General features: G+C 38.7%; 1 protein-coding gene across 3 annotated transcripts in view; it reads right to left on the bottom strand.

Annotated features, from left to right (window-relative positions):
• Positions 1-16,575, bottom strand: part of LOC118147244 (uncharacterized) — a 67,112-nt gene that overhangs the window by 41,668 nt on the left and 8,869 nt on the right. For all 3 annotated transcript variants that reach the window (XM_035271965.3, XM_035271967.3, XM_035271968.3), the window contains exon 2: positions 10,022-10,237. In XM_035271965.3, coding sequence (XP_035127856.3) covers positions 10,022-10,237 — 216 coding nt within the window. The remainder of the gene's footprint in view (positions 1-10,021; positions 10,238-16,575) is intronic.

Below are 16,575 nucleotides of genomic sequence, written 5' to 3'. Positions count from 1 at the left end.
CTCATATATGTCTTCTTTTGAAAAGTCTCTGTTCATACCCTTCGCCCACTTTTGGATGGGTTTGTTTGTTTCTTTCTTGTAAATCTGTTTTAGTTCTTTGTAGATTCTGGATATTAGCCCTTTGTCAGACAGGTAGATTGCAAAATCTTTTTCCCATTTTGTTGGTCTCTGGTTCATCTAATGATTGTTTCTTTTGCAGTACAGAAGCTCTGGATTTTAATTAGATCCCATTTGTCTATTTTGCCTTTTGTTGACAATGCTTTTGGTGTTTTAGTCATGAAGTCCTTGCCTATGCCTATGTCCTGAATAGTTTTGCCTAGGTTTTCTTCTAGGGTTTTTATGGTGTTAGGTCTTATGTTTAAGTCTTTAATCCATCTGGAGTTAAGTTTAGTGTATGGTGTCAGGAAGGGGTCCAGTTTCTGCTTTCTGTACATGGCCAGCCCCCAACACCATTTATTAAATAGGAAATCCTTTCCCCATTGCTTGTTTTTGTGAGGTTTGTCAAAGATCAGATGGCTGTAGATGTGTGGTGTTGCCTCCAAGGCCTCTGTTCTATTCTATTGGTCTATATCTCTGTTTTGGTACCAGTACCATGCTGTTTTGATTACTGTAGCCTTGTAGTATAGTTTGAAATCAGGTAGCATGATGCCTCTGCCTTTTTTCTTTTTGCTTAGAATTGTCTTGGCTATGCATGCTCTCTTTTGGTTCCATACAAAGTTTAAGGTGGTTTTTCCAGTTCTGTGAAGAAGGTCATTGGTAGCTTGATGGGGATAGCCTTGAATCTATAAATTACTTTGGGTAGTATGGCCCTTTTCACAATATTGATTCTTCCTAACCATGAGCATGGAATGTTTCTCCATTTGTTTGTGTCCTCTTATTTCCTTGAGCAGTGGTTTGTAGTTCTCCTTGAAGAGGTCCTTTACATCCTTTCTTAGTTGTATTCATAGGTATTTTATTCTCTTTGCAGCAATTGTGAATGGGAGTTCGCTCACAATTTGGCTCTTTGTTAGTCTGTTATTGCTGTATACATAGAAATGCTTGTGATTTCCGCACATTGATTTTGTATCCTGAGACTTTGCTGAAGTTGCTTATCAGTTTAAGGAGATTTTGGGCTGAGATGATAGGGTCTTCTAAATATACAATCATGTTGTCTGCAAATAGAGACAATTTGACTTCCTCTTTTCCTAATTGAATACCTTTTTTTTTTTCTTCTTGCCTGATTACCTTGGCTAGAACTTCCAATACTATGTTGATTGGAGTGGTGAGAGAGGGCACCCTTGTCTAGTGCCAGTTTTCAAAGAGAATTGTTCCAGTTTTTGCCCATTCAGTGTGATATTGGCTGTAGGTTTGTCATAAATAGCTTTTATTATTTTGAGATATGTTCCTTTGATACCTAGTTTATTGAGAGTTTTTAGCATAAAGGGCTGTTGAATTTTGTCGAAGGCCTTCTCTGCATCTATTGAGATAATCATGTGGTTTTTGCCTTTGGTTCTGTTTATGTGGTAGATTACATTTATAGACTTGTGTATGTTGAACCAGACTTGCATCCCTGGGATGAAGCCTACTTGATCGTGATGGATAAGCTTTTTGATGTGCTGTTGCAATCGGTTTGCCAGTATTTTATTGAAGATTTTTGCATCTATGTTCATCATGGATATTAGCCTGAAGTTTTCTTTTTTTCTCAAGTCTCTGACAGGTTTTGGTGTCAGGATGATGTTGGTCTCATAAAATAATTTGGGAAGGATTCCCTCTTTCTGTATTGTTTGGAACAGTTTCAGAAGGAATGGTACCAGCTCCTCTTTGTACATCTGGTAGAATTCGGCTGTGAACCTGTCTGGACCTGGACTTTTTTTGGTTGGTAGGCTATTAATTGCTGCCTCAACTTCAGGCCTTGTTATTGGTCTGTTCAAGGTTTCAACTTCTTTCTGATTTGGGCTTGGGAGGGTGCAAGTGTCTAGGAATTAATTCATTTCTTCCAGGTTTACTGGTTTATGTGCAAAGAGTTGTTTGCAGTAATCTCTGATAGTAGTTTGTATTTCTGTGGAATCTGTGGTGATATCCCCTTTTTTGTTTTTTATTGCATCTATTTGATTCTTCTCCCTTTTCTTTTTTATTAATCTGGCTAGCAGTCTGTTTTGTTGATCTTTTCAAAAAAACAGCTCCTAGGTTTATTGATTTTTTGAAGGGTTTTTTGTGTGTCTGTCTCCTTCAGTTCTGCTCTGATCTTAGTTATTTCTTGTCTTTTGCTAGCTTTTGAATTTTTTTGATCTTGCTCCTCTAGCTCTTTCAATTTTGACGGTAGGTATCGATTTTAGATCTTTCCTCCCTTCTCTGGTGGGCATTTATTGCTATAAATTTCTCTTTAGACACTGCTTCAGATGTGTCCCAGACATTCTGGTATGTTGTATCTTCATTCTTATTGGTTTCAAAAAACATCTTTATTTCTGCCTTCATTTCATTGTTTATCCTGCTTTCTTATTTGTAACCTTTTTTCTCTGAGAGTGAGACCATGACTCTCGTTATCTATAACATATTTATCTATCAATTATGCTTGTAGTTTCAAAATTGCTAACCGAGAAACCAATTTATTAACTAGAATACTGTGTTAATATACAGTTTTGTCATTAGTTTTACAGTATCCAGTCAAAAGCCTGTCTTCTAAAGTTGCTGAGCTTAGCTCCTTCTCCCTCCAACCCTTTCCATGAGGCTGTATCATGCATTTGTGATATAGTTAGATTCATTTGTTAAAGTTTATCTTTCTCCACTGGACTTCCTAACAGCTCGGTTGATTTCTTAAATTTGCATACACTAAAATCCATTCTCTGTGGTGTACAGATCCATGTGTAGTTGTGTGTTTCTGGGCTTTTTATTCTGTTCCAGTGGTCAGCCTGCCTCTTCATATGACAGTATCACAAACTTTCCTAATAGAGGATCTAGAATGTGTTTTAATACTTGGTAAGGGGGGGAGGACTCAAGATGGTGCTGTGAGAACAACCCAGGATTGGAGCTTTCCTTGAATCCGTGGAGAGGTGAGTCGGAGCTGCATTTCCAGACTGATCTTTCTTGCCCATAGAACGGGGAAGTTCCCAAGTATAAAGGATATGCGGGACGCCAAGCAGTACCTCTGCCTGGCGAAGCCGGCAGCTGGGGTGGCAGCAGCCGGCCCTACCCAGCGCTTCCCACAGGGCGCGCTTGTCCGGGTGCCCTGTTGAAACGGCAACCTGAGACTTGAGAGGGCTGGACTTGAGACTGAACGAGACTTGGACAGTAGGCCAGCCCAGGGGATTGCAGGGACAGAGCATTCGGGATACCCAGTGGGACGAACAAAACCGCAATTTCAAACTATCCCGAGCAGACGGTCCGAGACACTCTGTGGGGGAGGGGCGTCCACCACTACCAAGGCAACCTGCCCCAACTGAGATACACGCCCACTTCTGACGCAGCCAGCCGTTGCCGAGGCAACCCGTCCCTACTGAGATACACGCCCACTGTGGACGCAGCCTGCCGTTGCCGAGGCAACACGCTACAACGAAGAGACTCCGCCGCAGGGCGTGGTGGAGACCACAGCAGAGCCTACAGGAACAGGGCGAATCACACAACAGCAGGGCGGAGACTCGGCAGCCAAACAGTGGCTAGTCTGCCTCCTAGCTGGGCAGGACACCTCAAAGGACATCGAAAACTAAAGCCCGAATCCCCCAACACAGAGCATTTGAGAAAAAAAGGGTTTTTTTAATGAGCTCTGTTGCAGCAGAATCAAACATAGCAGCCTAACAGCCCTGAATGAACAACAGAGCTCACAGCTCAGAAATTGAGCTCCTAAAAAGAACAGACTGTCTCCTCAAGCAGCTCCCTGACCCCTCTATATCCAAAAGACTGACATTTGGCAGGCATCATCCTGGGACAAAGATAGCAGAAAAAGAAACGGGTAGCATCCCTCGCTGCGCCACAGCTGCAAGAGGTGCACCCCAGACAAGCAGGGCCTAGAGTGGACCTCAGCAGTCGTACAGCGAAGGGGCTAGGCTGGTAGAAGGAAAACCAAGTAACAGAAATACTTCATCATCAACAATCTGGGTGTCCACTCAGAGACCCAATCGAAAAGTCAGCAACTACGCAGACGACAAGCGGATAAACTCACAAAGATGGGAAGAAACCAGCGCAAAAAGGAGGAAAACACCCGAAACCAGAACATCTCACCTCCTAGAAAGGACCAAAACTCCTCACCAGCAAGGGAACAAAGTTGGACAAAGAATGACTGTGACAAAATCACGGAATTAGACTTCAGAAGGTGGATAATGAGAAACTTTTGTGAGCTAAAAGAACATGTATTAAATCAATGCAAAGAAACTAAGGAACTTAAAAAAAGATATGAGGAAATAATAACAAGAATGGATAACTTAGAGAGAAATATGAATGAATTAAAGGAGCTGAAAAACACAATACGAGAACTTCGTGAAGCATGCACAACTTTCAATAGCCGAATTGACCAAGCAGAAGAAAGAATATCTGAAGTCGAAGACCAACTCAATGAAATTAAACGAGAAACCAAGATTAGAGAAAAAGCGCAAAAAGGAATGAACAGTCTCCAAGAAATGTGGGACTATGTGAAAAGACCTAACCTACGTTTGACAGGTGTACCAGAAGGGGACAAAAAGAATGAATCCAAGCTGGAAAATACTCTTCAGGACATCATCCAGGAAAACTTCCCCCACCTAGCAAGACAGGCCAACACTCAAATGCAGGAAATACAGAGAACACCACAAAGATATTCTGCAAGAAGAGCAACCCCAAGGCACATAACCGTCAGATTCAACAAGGTTGAAATAAAGGAGAAAATACTAAGGGCAGCCAGAGAGAAAGGTCGAGTTACCCACAAAGGGAAGCCCATCAGACTCACAGCAGATCTCTCGGCAGAAACACTACAAGCCAGAAGAGAGTGGGGGCCAATATTCAACATTCTTAAAGAAAAGAACTTTCAACCCAGAATTTCATATCCAGCCAAACTGAGCTTCAGAAGTGAAGGAAAAATAAAATCCTTTGCGAACAAGCAAGTACTCAGAGATTTTGTCACCACCAGGCCTGCTTTACAAGAGCTCCTAAAAGAGGCACTACACATAGAAAGGATCAACCAGTACCAGCCATTCCAAAATCACACTGAATGCTAAAGAGCATCAACATAATGAAGAATCTACAACAACTAACAGGCAAAACATCCACTTAGCATCAAAATAGCAGTATCAAATTCACACATAACAATATTAACCCTAAATGTAAATGTACTAAATGCACCAATCAAATAACACAGACTGGCAAATTGGATAAAAATCCAAAACCCATCAGTGTGCTGTATCCAGGAAACCCATCTCACATGCAAGGATACACAAAGGCTCAAAATAAAGGGATGGAAGAAGATCTACCAAGCAAATGGAGAGCAAAAAAAAAGCAGGAGTTGCAATTCTCATCTCTGATAAAATAGACTTTAAAGCAACAAAGATCAAAAGAGACAAAGAAGGCCATTACATAATGGTAAAAGGATCAATACAACAAGAAGAGCTAACGATCCTAAACATATATGGACCCAATGCAGGAGCACCCAGATACATAAGGAAAGTTCTTAATGACTTACAAAGAGACTTAGACTCCCACACAATAATAGTGGGAGACTTTAACACTCCACTGTCAATATTAGACAGATTGACCAGACAGAAAATCAACAAGGATATCCAGGGCTTGAACTCAGACCTGGAGCAAGCAAACCTGATAGACATTTACAGAACTCTCCACCCCAAATCCACAGAATATACATTCTTCTCAGCACCACATCACACCTACTCAAAAATTGACCACATAATTGGAAGTAAAGCACTGCTCAACAAATGCAAAACAACTGAAATCATAACAAACAGCCTCTCAGACCATAGTGCAATCAAGTTAGAACTCAGAATACAGAAACCAACCCAGAACCGCACAGCTTTATGGAAACTGAACAACTGGCTCTTGAATGTTGACTGGGTAAACAATGAAATGAAGTCAGAAATAAAGAAGTTCTTCGAAACCAATGAGAACGAAGACACAACATGCCAGAACCTCTGGGACACATTTAAAGCAGTCTCTAGAGGAAAGTATATAGCAATAAGTGCCCATATGAGGAGAATGGAGAGATCCAAAATTGACACCCTATCGTCAAAATTGAAAGAGCTAGAGGCACAAGATCAAAAAAACTCAAAACCCAGCAGAAGACAAGAAATAACTAAGATCAGAGCTGAACTGAAGGAGATTGAGACACGAAAAACCCTTCAAAAAATCAATAAATCCAAGAGCTGGTTTTTTGAAAAGATCAACAAAATAGACAGACCACTAGCCAGATTGATTAAAAAGAAAAGAGAGAACAACCAAATAGATGCAATAAAAAATGATAAAGGGGAAATCACCACAGATTCCACAGAAATTCAAACCATCATCAGAGAATATTACAAACAACTCTATGCACATAAACTAGTAAACATGGAAGAAATGGATAAATTCCTGGACTCCTGCATCCTCCCAAGCCTAAACCAGGAGGAAGCTGAAACTATGAATAGACCAATAACAAGGTCAGAAGTCGAGGCAGCAATTAAGAGCCTACCACACAAAAAAAGCCCAGGTCCAGACGGGTTCACAGCCGAATTCTACCAGACACACAAAGAGGAGCTGGTACCATTCCTTCTAAAACTATTTCAAACAATCCAAAAAGAGGGAATACTTCCCAAATCATTTTATGAGACCAACATCATCCTGATACCAAAACCCAGCAGAGACCCAACAAGAAAAGAAAACTTCAGGCCAATATCCATGATGAACATAGATGCAAAAATCTTCAATAAAATATTGGCAAGCCGAATGCAACAGCAAATCAAAAAACTTATTCACCATGATCAAGTAGGATTCATCCCGGGGATGCAAGGCTGGTTCAACATATGCAAGTCTATCAACATAATTCACCACATAAACAGAACCAAAAACAAAAACCACATGATTATCTCAATTGACGCAGAGAAGGCATTTGACAAAATTCAACAGCCCTTTATGCTAAAAACCCTCAATAAACTCGGTATCGACGGAACGTATCTCAAAGTAATAAAAGCTATTTATGACAAACCAACAGCCAATATCATACTGAATGGGCAAAAACTGGAAGCATTCCCTTTGAAATCTGGCACTAGACAAGGATGCCCTCTTTCACCACTCCTATTCAATATAGTTCTGGAAGTTCTAGCCAGAGCAATCAGGCAAGAAAAAGAAATAAAGGGTATTCAAATAGGAAAGGAGGAAGCCAAATTGTCTCTATTTGCAGACGACATGATAGTATACTTTGAAGACCCCATCACCTCAGCCCAAAAACTCCTGAAACTGATAAGCAACTTCAGCAAAGTCTCAGGATATAAAATCAATGTGCAAAAATCACAAGCATTCCTATACACCAATAACAGACTTAAAGAAAGCCAAATCAAGAGCGAACTGCCATTCACAATTGCTACAAAAAGAATAAAATACCTTGGAATACAACTCACAAGGAACGTAAGGGACCTCTTCAAGGAAAACTACAAACCACTGCTCAACGAAATCAGAGAGGACACAAACAGATGGAGAAACATTCCATGTTCATGGTTAGGAAGAATTAACATCGTGAAAATGGCTATACTGCCCAAAGTAATTTACAGAATCAACGCTATCCCCATCAAGCTACCATTGACTTTCTTCACAGAACTGGAAAAAACCACCATGAACTTCATATGGAACCAAAAGCGAGCCCGCATAGCCAAATCAATTCTAAGCAAAAAGAACACAGCGGGGGGCATCACACTACTGGATTTCAAACTATACTACAAGGCTACAGTAATCAAAACAGCATGGTACTGGTACCAAAACAGAGATATAGACCAATGGAACAAAACAGAGGCACCAGAGGCAACACAACATATCTACAACTATACAATCTTTGATAAACCTGACAAAAACAAGCAATGGGGAAAGGATTCCATGTTTAACAAATGGTGTTGGGAAAACTGGCTAGCCATGTGCAGAAAGCAGAAACTGGACCCCTTCCTGACACCTTACACTAAAATTAACTCCAGATGGATTAAAGACTTAAACATAAGACTTGGCACGATAAAAACCCTAGAAGGAAATCTAGGCAAAACTATCCAGGACATAGGAATAGGCAAGGACTTCATGAACAAAACACCAAAAGCATTGGCAACAAAAGCCAAAATAGACAAATGGGACCTAATGAAACTCCAGAGCTTCTGCACGGCAAAAGAAACAGTCACTAGAGTGGATCGGCAACCAACAGAATGGGAAAAAATGTTTGCAGTTTACCTATCTGACAAAGGGCTGATATCCAGAATTTACAAAGAACTCAAACGGATTTACAGGAAAAAAACAAACAAGCCCATTCAAAAGTGGGCAAAGGATTTGAACAGACACTTTACGAAAGAAGACATATATGAGGCCAACAATCATATGAAAAAATGCTCATCGTCACTGGTCATCAGAGAGATGCAAATCAAAACCACATTGAGATACCATCTCACACCAGTTAGAATGGCGATCATTAAAAAATCTGGAGACAACAGATGCTGGAGAGGATGTGGAGAAAAAGGAACACTTTTACACTCTTGGTGGGAGTGTAAATTAGTTCAACCATTGTGGAAGACAGTGTGGCGATTACTCAAGGCCTTAGAAATAGAAATTCCATTTGACCCAGCAATCCCATTACTGGGTATATATCCAAAAGACTATAAATCGTTCTACTATAAGGACACATGTACACGAATGTTCATTGCAGCACTGTTTACAATAGCAAAGACCTGGAATCAACCCAAATGCCCTTTGATAATAGACTGGATTGGAAAAATGTGGCACATATACACCATGGAATATTATGCAGCAATCAGAAATGATGAGTTCGTGTCGTTTGTAGGGACATGGATGAATCTGGAGAACATCATTCTCAGCAAACTGACACAAGAACAGAAAATGAAACACCGCATATTCTCACTCATAGGCGGGTGATGAAAAATGAGAACACATGGACACAGAAAGGGGAGTACTAAACACTGGGGTCTATTGGGGGGGAAAGGGGAGGGCCAGTGGGAGGGGGAGGTGGGGAGGGATAGCCTGGGGAGAAACGCCAAATGTGGGTGAAGGGGTGAAAGCAAACAGAACACACTGTCATGTGTGTACCTATGCAACTGTATTGCATGTTCTGCACATGTACCCCAAAACCTAAAATGCAATAAAAAAATAAGGAAAAAAAAATACTTGGTAAGCTATTCCTACTCCACAGCTTTTTATTCCAGGGTTCTCCTAGTTGTTCTTATGTTTAAGTTTTTCATATGGACTTTGGTATCAGCTTTTCAAATTACATTTTAAAAAGAAATCTTGTGGAATTTTTGTAGGATTACATTAAATTGTGCTAAGATTCAAACATAGGCAGTTTGCTGCAACACCTACATGAAGTTTTCGGCAAAAAAAATAACATTTTTGTGGTGGTATTCAGTTTTTATTAATAGAGTTTGGTTTTGTTGTTATAACTAGGCTACTTTATATCAACTCTGGAATTGAAACTTAATACGAAAATAATTTGCATTCAGGTTTACTAGTAAAGAATTAGGCCCACATGCACTAAAACAGCTGAACATTGTGTTTAGACATGTCTGAAAATTCTAATTCCTATAATAGAAAATAATTCATCTGTGAAATGAAATGATAATCTAGAACCCCTCTGATGGCATGTAGAACTCCTTCTTAGTGGAAAACTCAGTCAAGTAATTCTGAACTGTTTGCATACCTTAATTATACCCCAAGTAATAAAGAACAACATATTAAATAAATTTGCTTTGTGTCTTTGTGTTTTATCAATTTATTGTTTTCTCATCTGACTTCTTTCCAAAAGCGCTTAAGATTATAATAAATCTCTAGTTACACTTTCCTTCTTCTGCAAATTTGTCAGAGTAAAAATTGTGTTCTTTGAAAGAATTACCTTTTGGCAACTTGCACAAAGTCTTCACTAGCTTTAGCCAATTCCTCAGCCATCTTCTCCAACGAGGAAAATACTTCATTCCCCACATCTTTCCTCTCCGTTGAGATGAGTAGATGGCAAAGCTGAACGATCATTGGTGAGATGACCCTCTCAATGTCTTTGTTCTGTATCACAGAGCTGATATCATCCAAGAGGAAAGACTCCATCTCTCTTAGTCTGTGAACAGAAGTTATGACATAGTTTAACTCACACTGACTGACATGTAAATCTACTTTTCTTTGACTTGATGTTCATCTAATTTTACTTCTATGATGAGGAAGAAATCTACAAGATATGAAAGGGATAAGTTGGGGGTGATATTTTTACCTCACAAATCTGGGATAGGTTGTGGCTTAGCAGAAACATTAAAAAATGGGACAAAGACACAGTGAGATAGATTCAGAGGTTCACACAATTGTGAATGGACTCACAAACTACATGAAATAGAGGCAGTTTAAGTAATGGTTAATATACAAAAAGACATTGGACTTAAATTGGACTTTACATTTATAGAACGTCCTACCAAACAACTGCAGAATATGCATTCTTCTCATCAGCAGATAGAACATTCTCCCACACAAACCTATGTCAGGCCACAAAACACATTTTTTTTAATTAAAATCATATCAAGTTCAGCTCAGACCACAGTGGACTAAAAACTAGAAATAAATACCAAGAAGAACTTTGGAAACTATACAAATACATGGAAATTAAACAACATGCTCCTGAGTGATCTTGCATCAATTGAGAAAGTAAGATGGAATTTAAAGATTTTTTTTGAAACAAATATAAATGAAAAACAAACATATCAAAACCTGTGGGATACAGCAAGAGCTGTGCTAAGAGTAAAGTTTATAGTATTAAAGGCCTATACCAAAAAAATAGAAAGATTACAGTTAACAACCTAATGTCACACATCAAGGAGCAAGAAAAGCAAGAACAAACCAAATGTAAAGTTAGCAGAAGAAAATAACTAACAAAGGTCAGAGTAGAACTAAATGAAATACAGACAAAAAAATACAAAGGATCAATGAAATCAAAAGTTGGTTTTTCAAAAAGATAAACAGATTGATAAACCACTAGCTAAACTAACAAGAAAAAAGAAAATACAAATAAACAAAATCAGAAGAGATAAAGGAGACATTACAACTGATACCATGGAAATGCAAAAGATCGTCAGAGACTGTCATGAACAACTGTATGCTCACAAACTAGAAAACTTAGAGGAAATGAATAAATTCCTAGAAACATGCAACCTCCTAATATTGAACCAGGAAGAAATAGCAAACCTAAGCAGACCAATAATGGATAGCTAGATTGAATCAGTAATAAAAGATCTCCCAACAAAGAAAAACCCAGGACAAGATAGATTCATAGTTGAATTTTATCAAATGTACAAAGAAGAACTAACACAAGTCCTCCTAAAACTGTTCCAAAAAAATTTGCAGAGGAATGAGTTATCTCTAGCTCATACTGTGAGACCAGTAATACCTTATACCAAAATCAGACAATGACACGTAAGGAAAGAAAACTCCACACCAATATCCCTGATCAACATAGACACAAAATTTTTCAAAAAATACTAGCAAACCAAATCCAACAGCACATCAAAAACATAATACCCCATGATCAAGTGGGATTCATCCCAAAGGTACACAGGTGGTTCAACATATGCAAGTCAATAAATAAATGTGATACATCTCATCAGCAGAATTAGAGATGAAAAACCATATGATCATCTCAATAAATGCTGAAAAAGCATTTGATGAAATTCAGCATCTCTTGATAATAAAAACCCTTAATAAACTAGATATGGAAGGAACATACTCCAAATTAATAAAGGGCATATATGACAAACCCACTGCCAACATCATACTGAAGGGGAAAAAGTTGAAAGCATTCTGTCTAAGTACTGAAACAAAACAGGATTGCCTACTTTCACCACTCCTATTCAACATATTAGTTAGTACTGGAAATCCTAGCCAGAGCAATCAGGTGAGAGAAAGAAATAAAAGACATCCAAATTATAAAAGAAGTCAAAATATCCCTGTTCACTGATGATATGATCTTATATCTAGAAAACCTTAAGATTCTACCAAAAACTCAGACTTGATAAATCAATTCAGTAACACTTAAGGATACAAAATCAATATATAAAAATCAGTAGTGTTTCTATAAACCAATGAAGATCTAGCTGAGAACCAAATCAAGAAGGCAATCCAGTATATAACAGCTGCAAAAATAAAATAAAATAAAATTCCAAGAAATATATTTAACCAAGGAGGTAAAAGATCCTTACAAAGAAAATTACAGAACTCTAATGAAAGGAATTGTAGAAATAAAAAGATATCTCATGTTCATGGGTCAGAATTAATATCATTAAGATGTCCATACTGCCCAATGGAGTCTACATATTCAGTGGAATGTCCACCAAAATGCCAACGTCATTTTTCACAGGATTAGAAAAAATATGCAAAAACTAACATATAATGAAAAAAGAGCCCAAATAGCCAAAGCCATTACAAAACAACAACAAAGCTAAAGGCATCATATTACCTGACTTCAAATTATACTACAAGTCTGTAGTAATCAAAACAGCATGATACTGGTATAGAAATGGACACATAGATCAATGGAGTAGAAAAGAGAATCCAGAAATAAAGCCACATATTACAGCCAACTGATCTTTGACAAAATCAACAAGAACATACACAGGAGAAATGACACCTTTCTCAATAAATTATGCTGGGATAATTGGATTGCCATCTGCAGGAGAATGAAATTGGACCATTATCTTTTACAATATACAAGAATCAGCTCAAGGAATTAAAGATTTAAATGAAAGACCTGAAACTACAAAAGTCTTAGAAGAACATATGGGGAAAACTCTTCTGGACACTGATCTAGGCAAAAAAAAAAAAAAAAAATTGATGACAAAGACCTCAAAAGCATGGACAACAAAAATGAAAATAGACAAATGGGACTTAATTGAACTAAAAGGCTTCTGCACAGCAAAGGAAATAATCAACAGAATCTGCAGAATGGGAGAAAATATTTGCAAACTATGCATGACAGGCAACTAATGTCTAGAATTTACAAGGAACTCAACTTAAAAACAACAATAGCAACAACAACAACTCAAATAATCCCATTAAACAGAGAATAAAGGACATGAATAGACATACAAATGTCCAAAAGATATATGAAAAAAATGCTCAACATCACAAATCACCAGCAAAATGCTAATTAAAACCACAATGAGATATCATTTTACACCAGTTAAAATGACTATTACTAAAAAGACAAAAATTACCGATGTTGCAAGGGTATAGAGAAAAGGGAACTCATATACTTTTAGTGAGAATATTAATTAGTAGAACCTCTATGGAAATCAGTATGAAGATTTCTCAGAGAACTAAAAGTAGAACTACCGTTCAATCTAGCAATACCACTACTGGGCATCTACCCAAAGGAAAGGAAATCATTATATCAAAGAGACACCTGTACTTATATGTTTATCACAGCATTATTCACAATAGCAAAGATATGGAATCAGACAGGTGCTGTGGCTCACACCTGTAATCCCAGTACTTTGGGAGGCTGAGGCGGGTGGATCACTTGAGGCCAGCAGTTAAGACCAGCCTGGCCAACATGGTGAAACTCCATCTCTACTAAAAATTAAAAATAAAATAAAAATAAAAATAAATCAGCCAGGCATGGTGGTATAACCATTACATGGTGGTAATCCCAGCTACTAGGATGGCTGAGGCACAAGAATTGCTTGAACCCAGGATGGGGAGGTTGGAGTGAGCCAAGATTGTGCCACTGCACTCCAGCCTGGGCAATAGAACAAGAACCTGTCTCAAAAAAAAAAAAAAAAGGATATGGAATTATCCTATGTGTCCATCAAAAGATTATTGCATAAAGAAAATGTGGTACATATACACAATGGAATACTATTCAGTCATAAGAAAAGAATTAAATCATGTCTTTTGCAGCAACATGAATGAAACTGGAAGCCATTATCTTAAGTGAAAAAAGTCAGACAAATTCTGCATGTTCTCACTTATAGGTGATAGCTAAATAATGTGTACACATGGACATAGAGTGTGGAATAATAGACAATGTTGACTTTGGAAGAGTGAGGGAATGGGAGGGGAGCAGATGTTAAGAAATTACTTAATTGGTAAACATGTATGTTATTCAGGTGATGTATACCCAACAAAGTTCTGACAAGGGTTTTAAAGCAGCTATCATGAACTTACTTCAAAAAGTAATTGAACACACTTAAATTTTAAAAATTGCAATTCAGGAAAAAAAAGACATAGAAGGAAAAAATGGAAATTTTAGAACTGAAAATATAATTAAAACAAATTAATTGAATGGCTCAATAGCAGAATGGACATGACAGAGGAAAGTCAATTAATTTGAAGATAGATTATTATGAGTTTCCCAAACTGAATGACAAAGAGACAGTAGCTGAAAAAAAATGAACAGACATCCAGGAACTTATGGGACACTAAGAAAATAGCTAACATTTTCAAGGACTGAAAGAAAAGAACATCCCAATTCTATACCCAGCAAAAAATATCTTCAGGAATGAAGAGGAAATAAAAACATTTCTTGTCAAAATATAAACAAAAGTGACCCAGAAGAAACAGAAAGCCTGAACGAATTATTAGCTATAGAGAGTGAAATAATAAAGGCCTATATTTTGCCAGGCACAGTGGCTCAAGCCTGTAATCCCAGCACTTTGGGAGGCTGAGGCGGGTGGATCATGAGGTCAAGAGATCGAGACCATCCTGGTCAACATGGTGAAACCCCGTCTCTACTAAAAGTACAAAAAATTAGCTGGGCATGGTGGCGCGTGCCTGTAATCCCAGCTACTCGGGAGTCTGAGGCAGGATAATTGCCTGAACCCAGGAGGGGGAGGTTGCGGTAAGCCGAGATCACGCCATTGCACTCCAGCCTAGGTAACAAGAGCAAAACTCTGTCTCAAAAAAATAAATAAATAAAGGCCTATGTTTTAAAAGGTCATCGATCCAGATTATTTTAATCCCTGAATTCTAAACTATTCACTACTTGGAAAAGGTGCAAAGCTTCATTGTTTACTTATAAAGCAAAAATCACTTTAATTTCAAAAACTAGTAAGAAGTATCCAAAAATGAGAGTGTATACTGTTGTACTGGCCTGAACATAGAAAGTCAACACGAAGACAAAAGTATGCCAAATTGCAGGGTCTTTATTGCCGGCAGCCATGGAGGACTCGAGTCTCTCCAGCTCTTGGCCCTGAAAGGAGGATGTCAAGACCTTTTATTCCCATAAAACCACCTTGGGAGTGAGGGTGAGGGGCAGGGGTCGGGGTCAGGGGCTTCAGATGTTCTGAGGGCTAGTGGATTCTATAAATCACCTCCTGGGTGGAGATGAGGGTGAGGGGCTCCAGACATTCCAGTGGACTCCTGGGCGAAGATGAGGGTGAGGGGCTTGGGACACTCCGAGGGCCAGCGGACTTTTGACATTCTGATTGTTACTTAAGTGGTTCACAAAAGTCAAGATTAGCATTTGTTTACACATTGTCTGGGTAGGGTGGAAATTACAGTCCTTAATTATTACAAGTCGCAGGGGCCAAGATGGCATGGGTTTGGACTGCTTGCCTGTCACATTTGGGTTACAGAGAGCAGTTTCAATAGAAAGCTGAGGTATGGTTGAGGTATGCAGTTTTATGGGGCTTTTACCATGTCACAATACCATTTTTATATAGGGATACAGACATAAAAATTAACTACTTAGGGTTTATTTGAGAAAGGAGAGAGTGCTTCAACCTTAAAAATTCAACTGACCAGGATTCCTTGAAGAAATGGGCTGCAGCAGGAAATAGAGAAAGGAAGCATAGAACCTCTCGAAATGACAGAAAATAAAGAAGTGCTCCAAAAGAAAACAAAACCCACGTTGAGGGAGGTTTGTCAAAGGGACAAAGGAGCAAGTGAAAGAACTTCCAGTGGCCACAGGTGGCATGATTTGAGCAACAGCATAAGTAACATTGGATTCTAACCCAAAGTATGAAGTAAATACTCATTAACAATGATTGAGCAAATAAATAAATAGGGAGAATAGACAAATCTCTCATGTGGAAGAATTCTAAATGATTGATGTCAGCCAGGTGCCGTGACTCATCCTGTAATCCCAGCACTTTGGTAGGTCGAGGCAGGTGGATCACCTGAGTGAGTGAGGAGTTTGAGACCAGGCTGGCCAACATGGTGAAACTCTACTAAAAATATAAAGATTAGCCGGGTGTAATGGCGGGCGCCTGTAGTCCCAGCTACTTGAGAGGCTGAGGCAGGAGAATCACTTGAACCCAGGAGATGGAGGTTGCAATGAGCCAAGATCGAGCCACAGCACTCCAGCCTGGGCAACACAGTGAGACACAGTCTCAAAAAAAAAAGGAAAAAAAATTGATGTTGATATTTCACCCTCAAGGAGTGGAGAGCATAGCTCTCCAGTCCCTAAGTGTGGGC

Source organism: Callithrix jacchus, chromosome 14 (assembly GCF_049354715.1).
Source record: "Callithrix jacchus isolate 240 chromosome 14, calJac240_pri, whole genome shotgun sequence".
In the NCBI taxonomy this organism is placed as follows: Eukaryota; Metazoa; Chordata; class Mammalia; order Primates; family Cebidae; genus Callithrix; species Callithrix jacchus.
The sequence above is the reverse complement of the archived record's forward strand: the minus strand, read 5'-3'. Positions and strand labels throughout refer to the sequence as shown.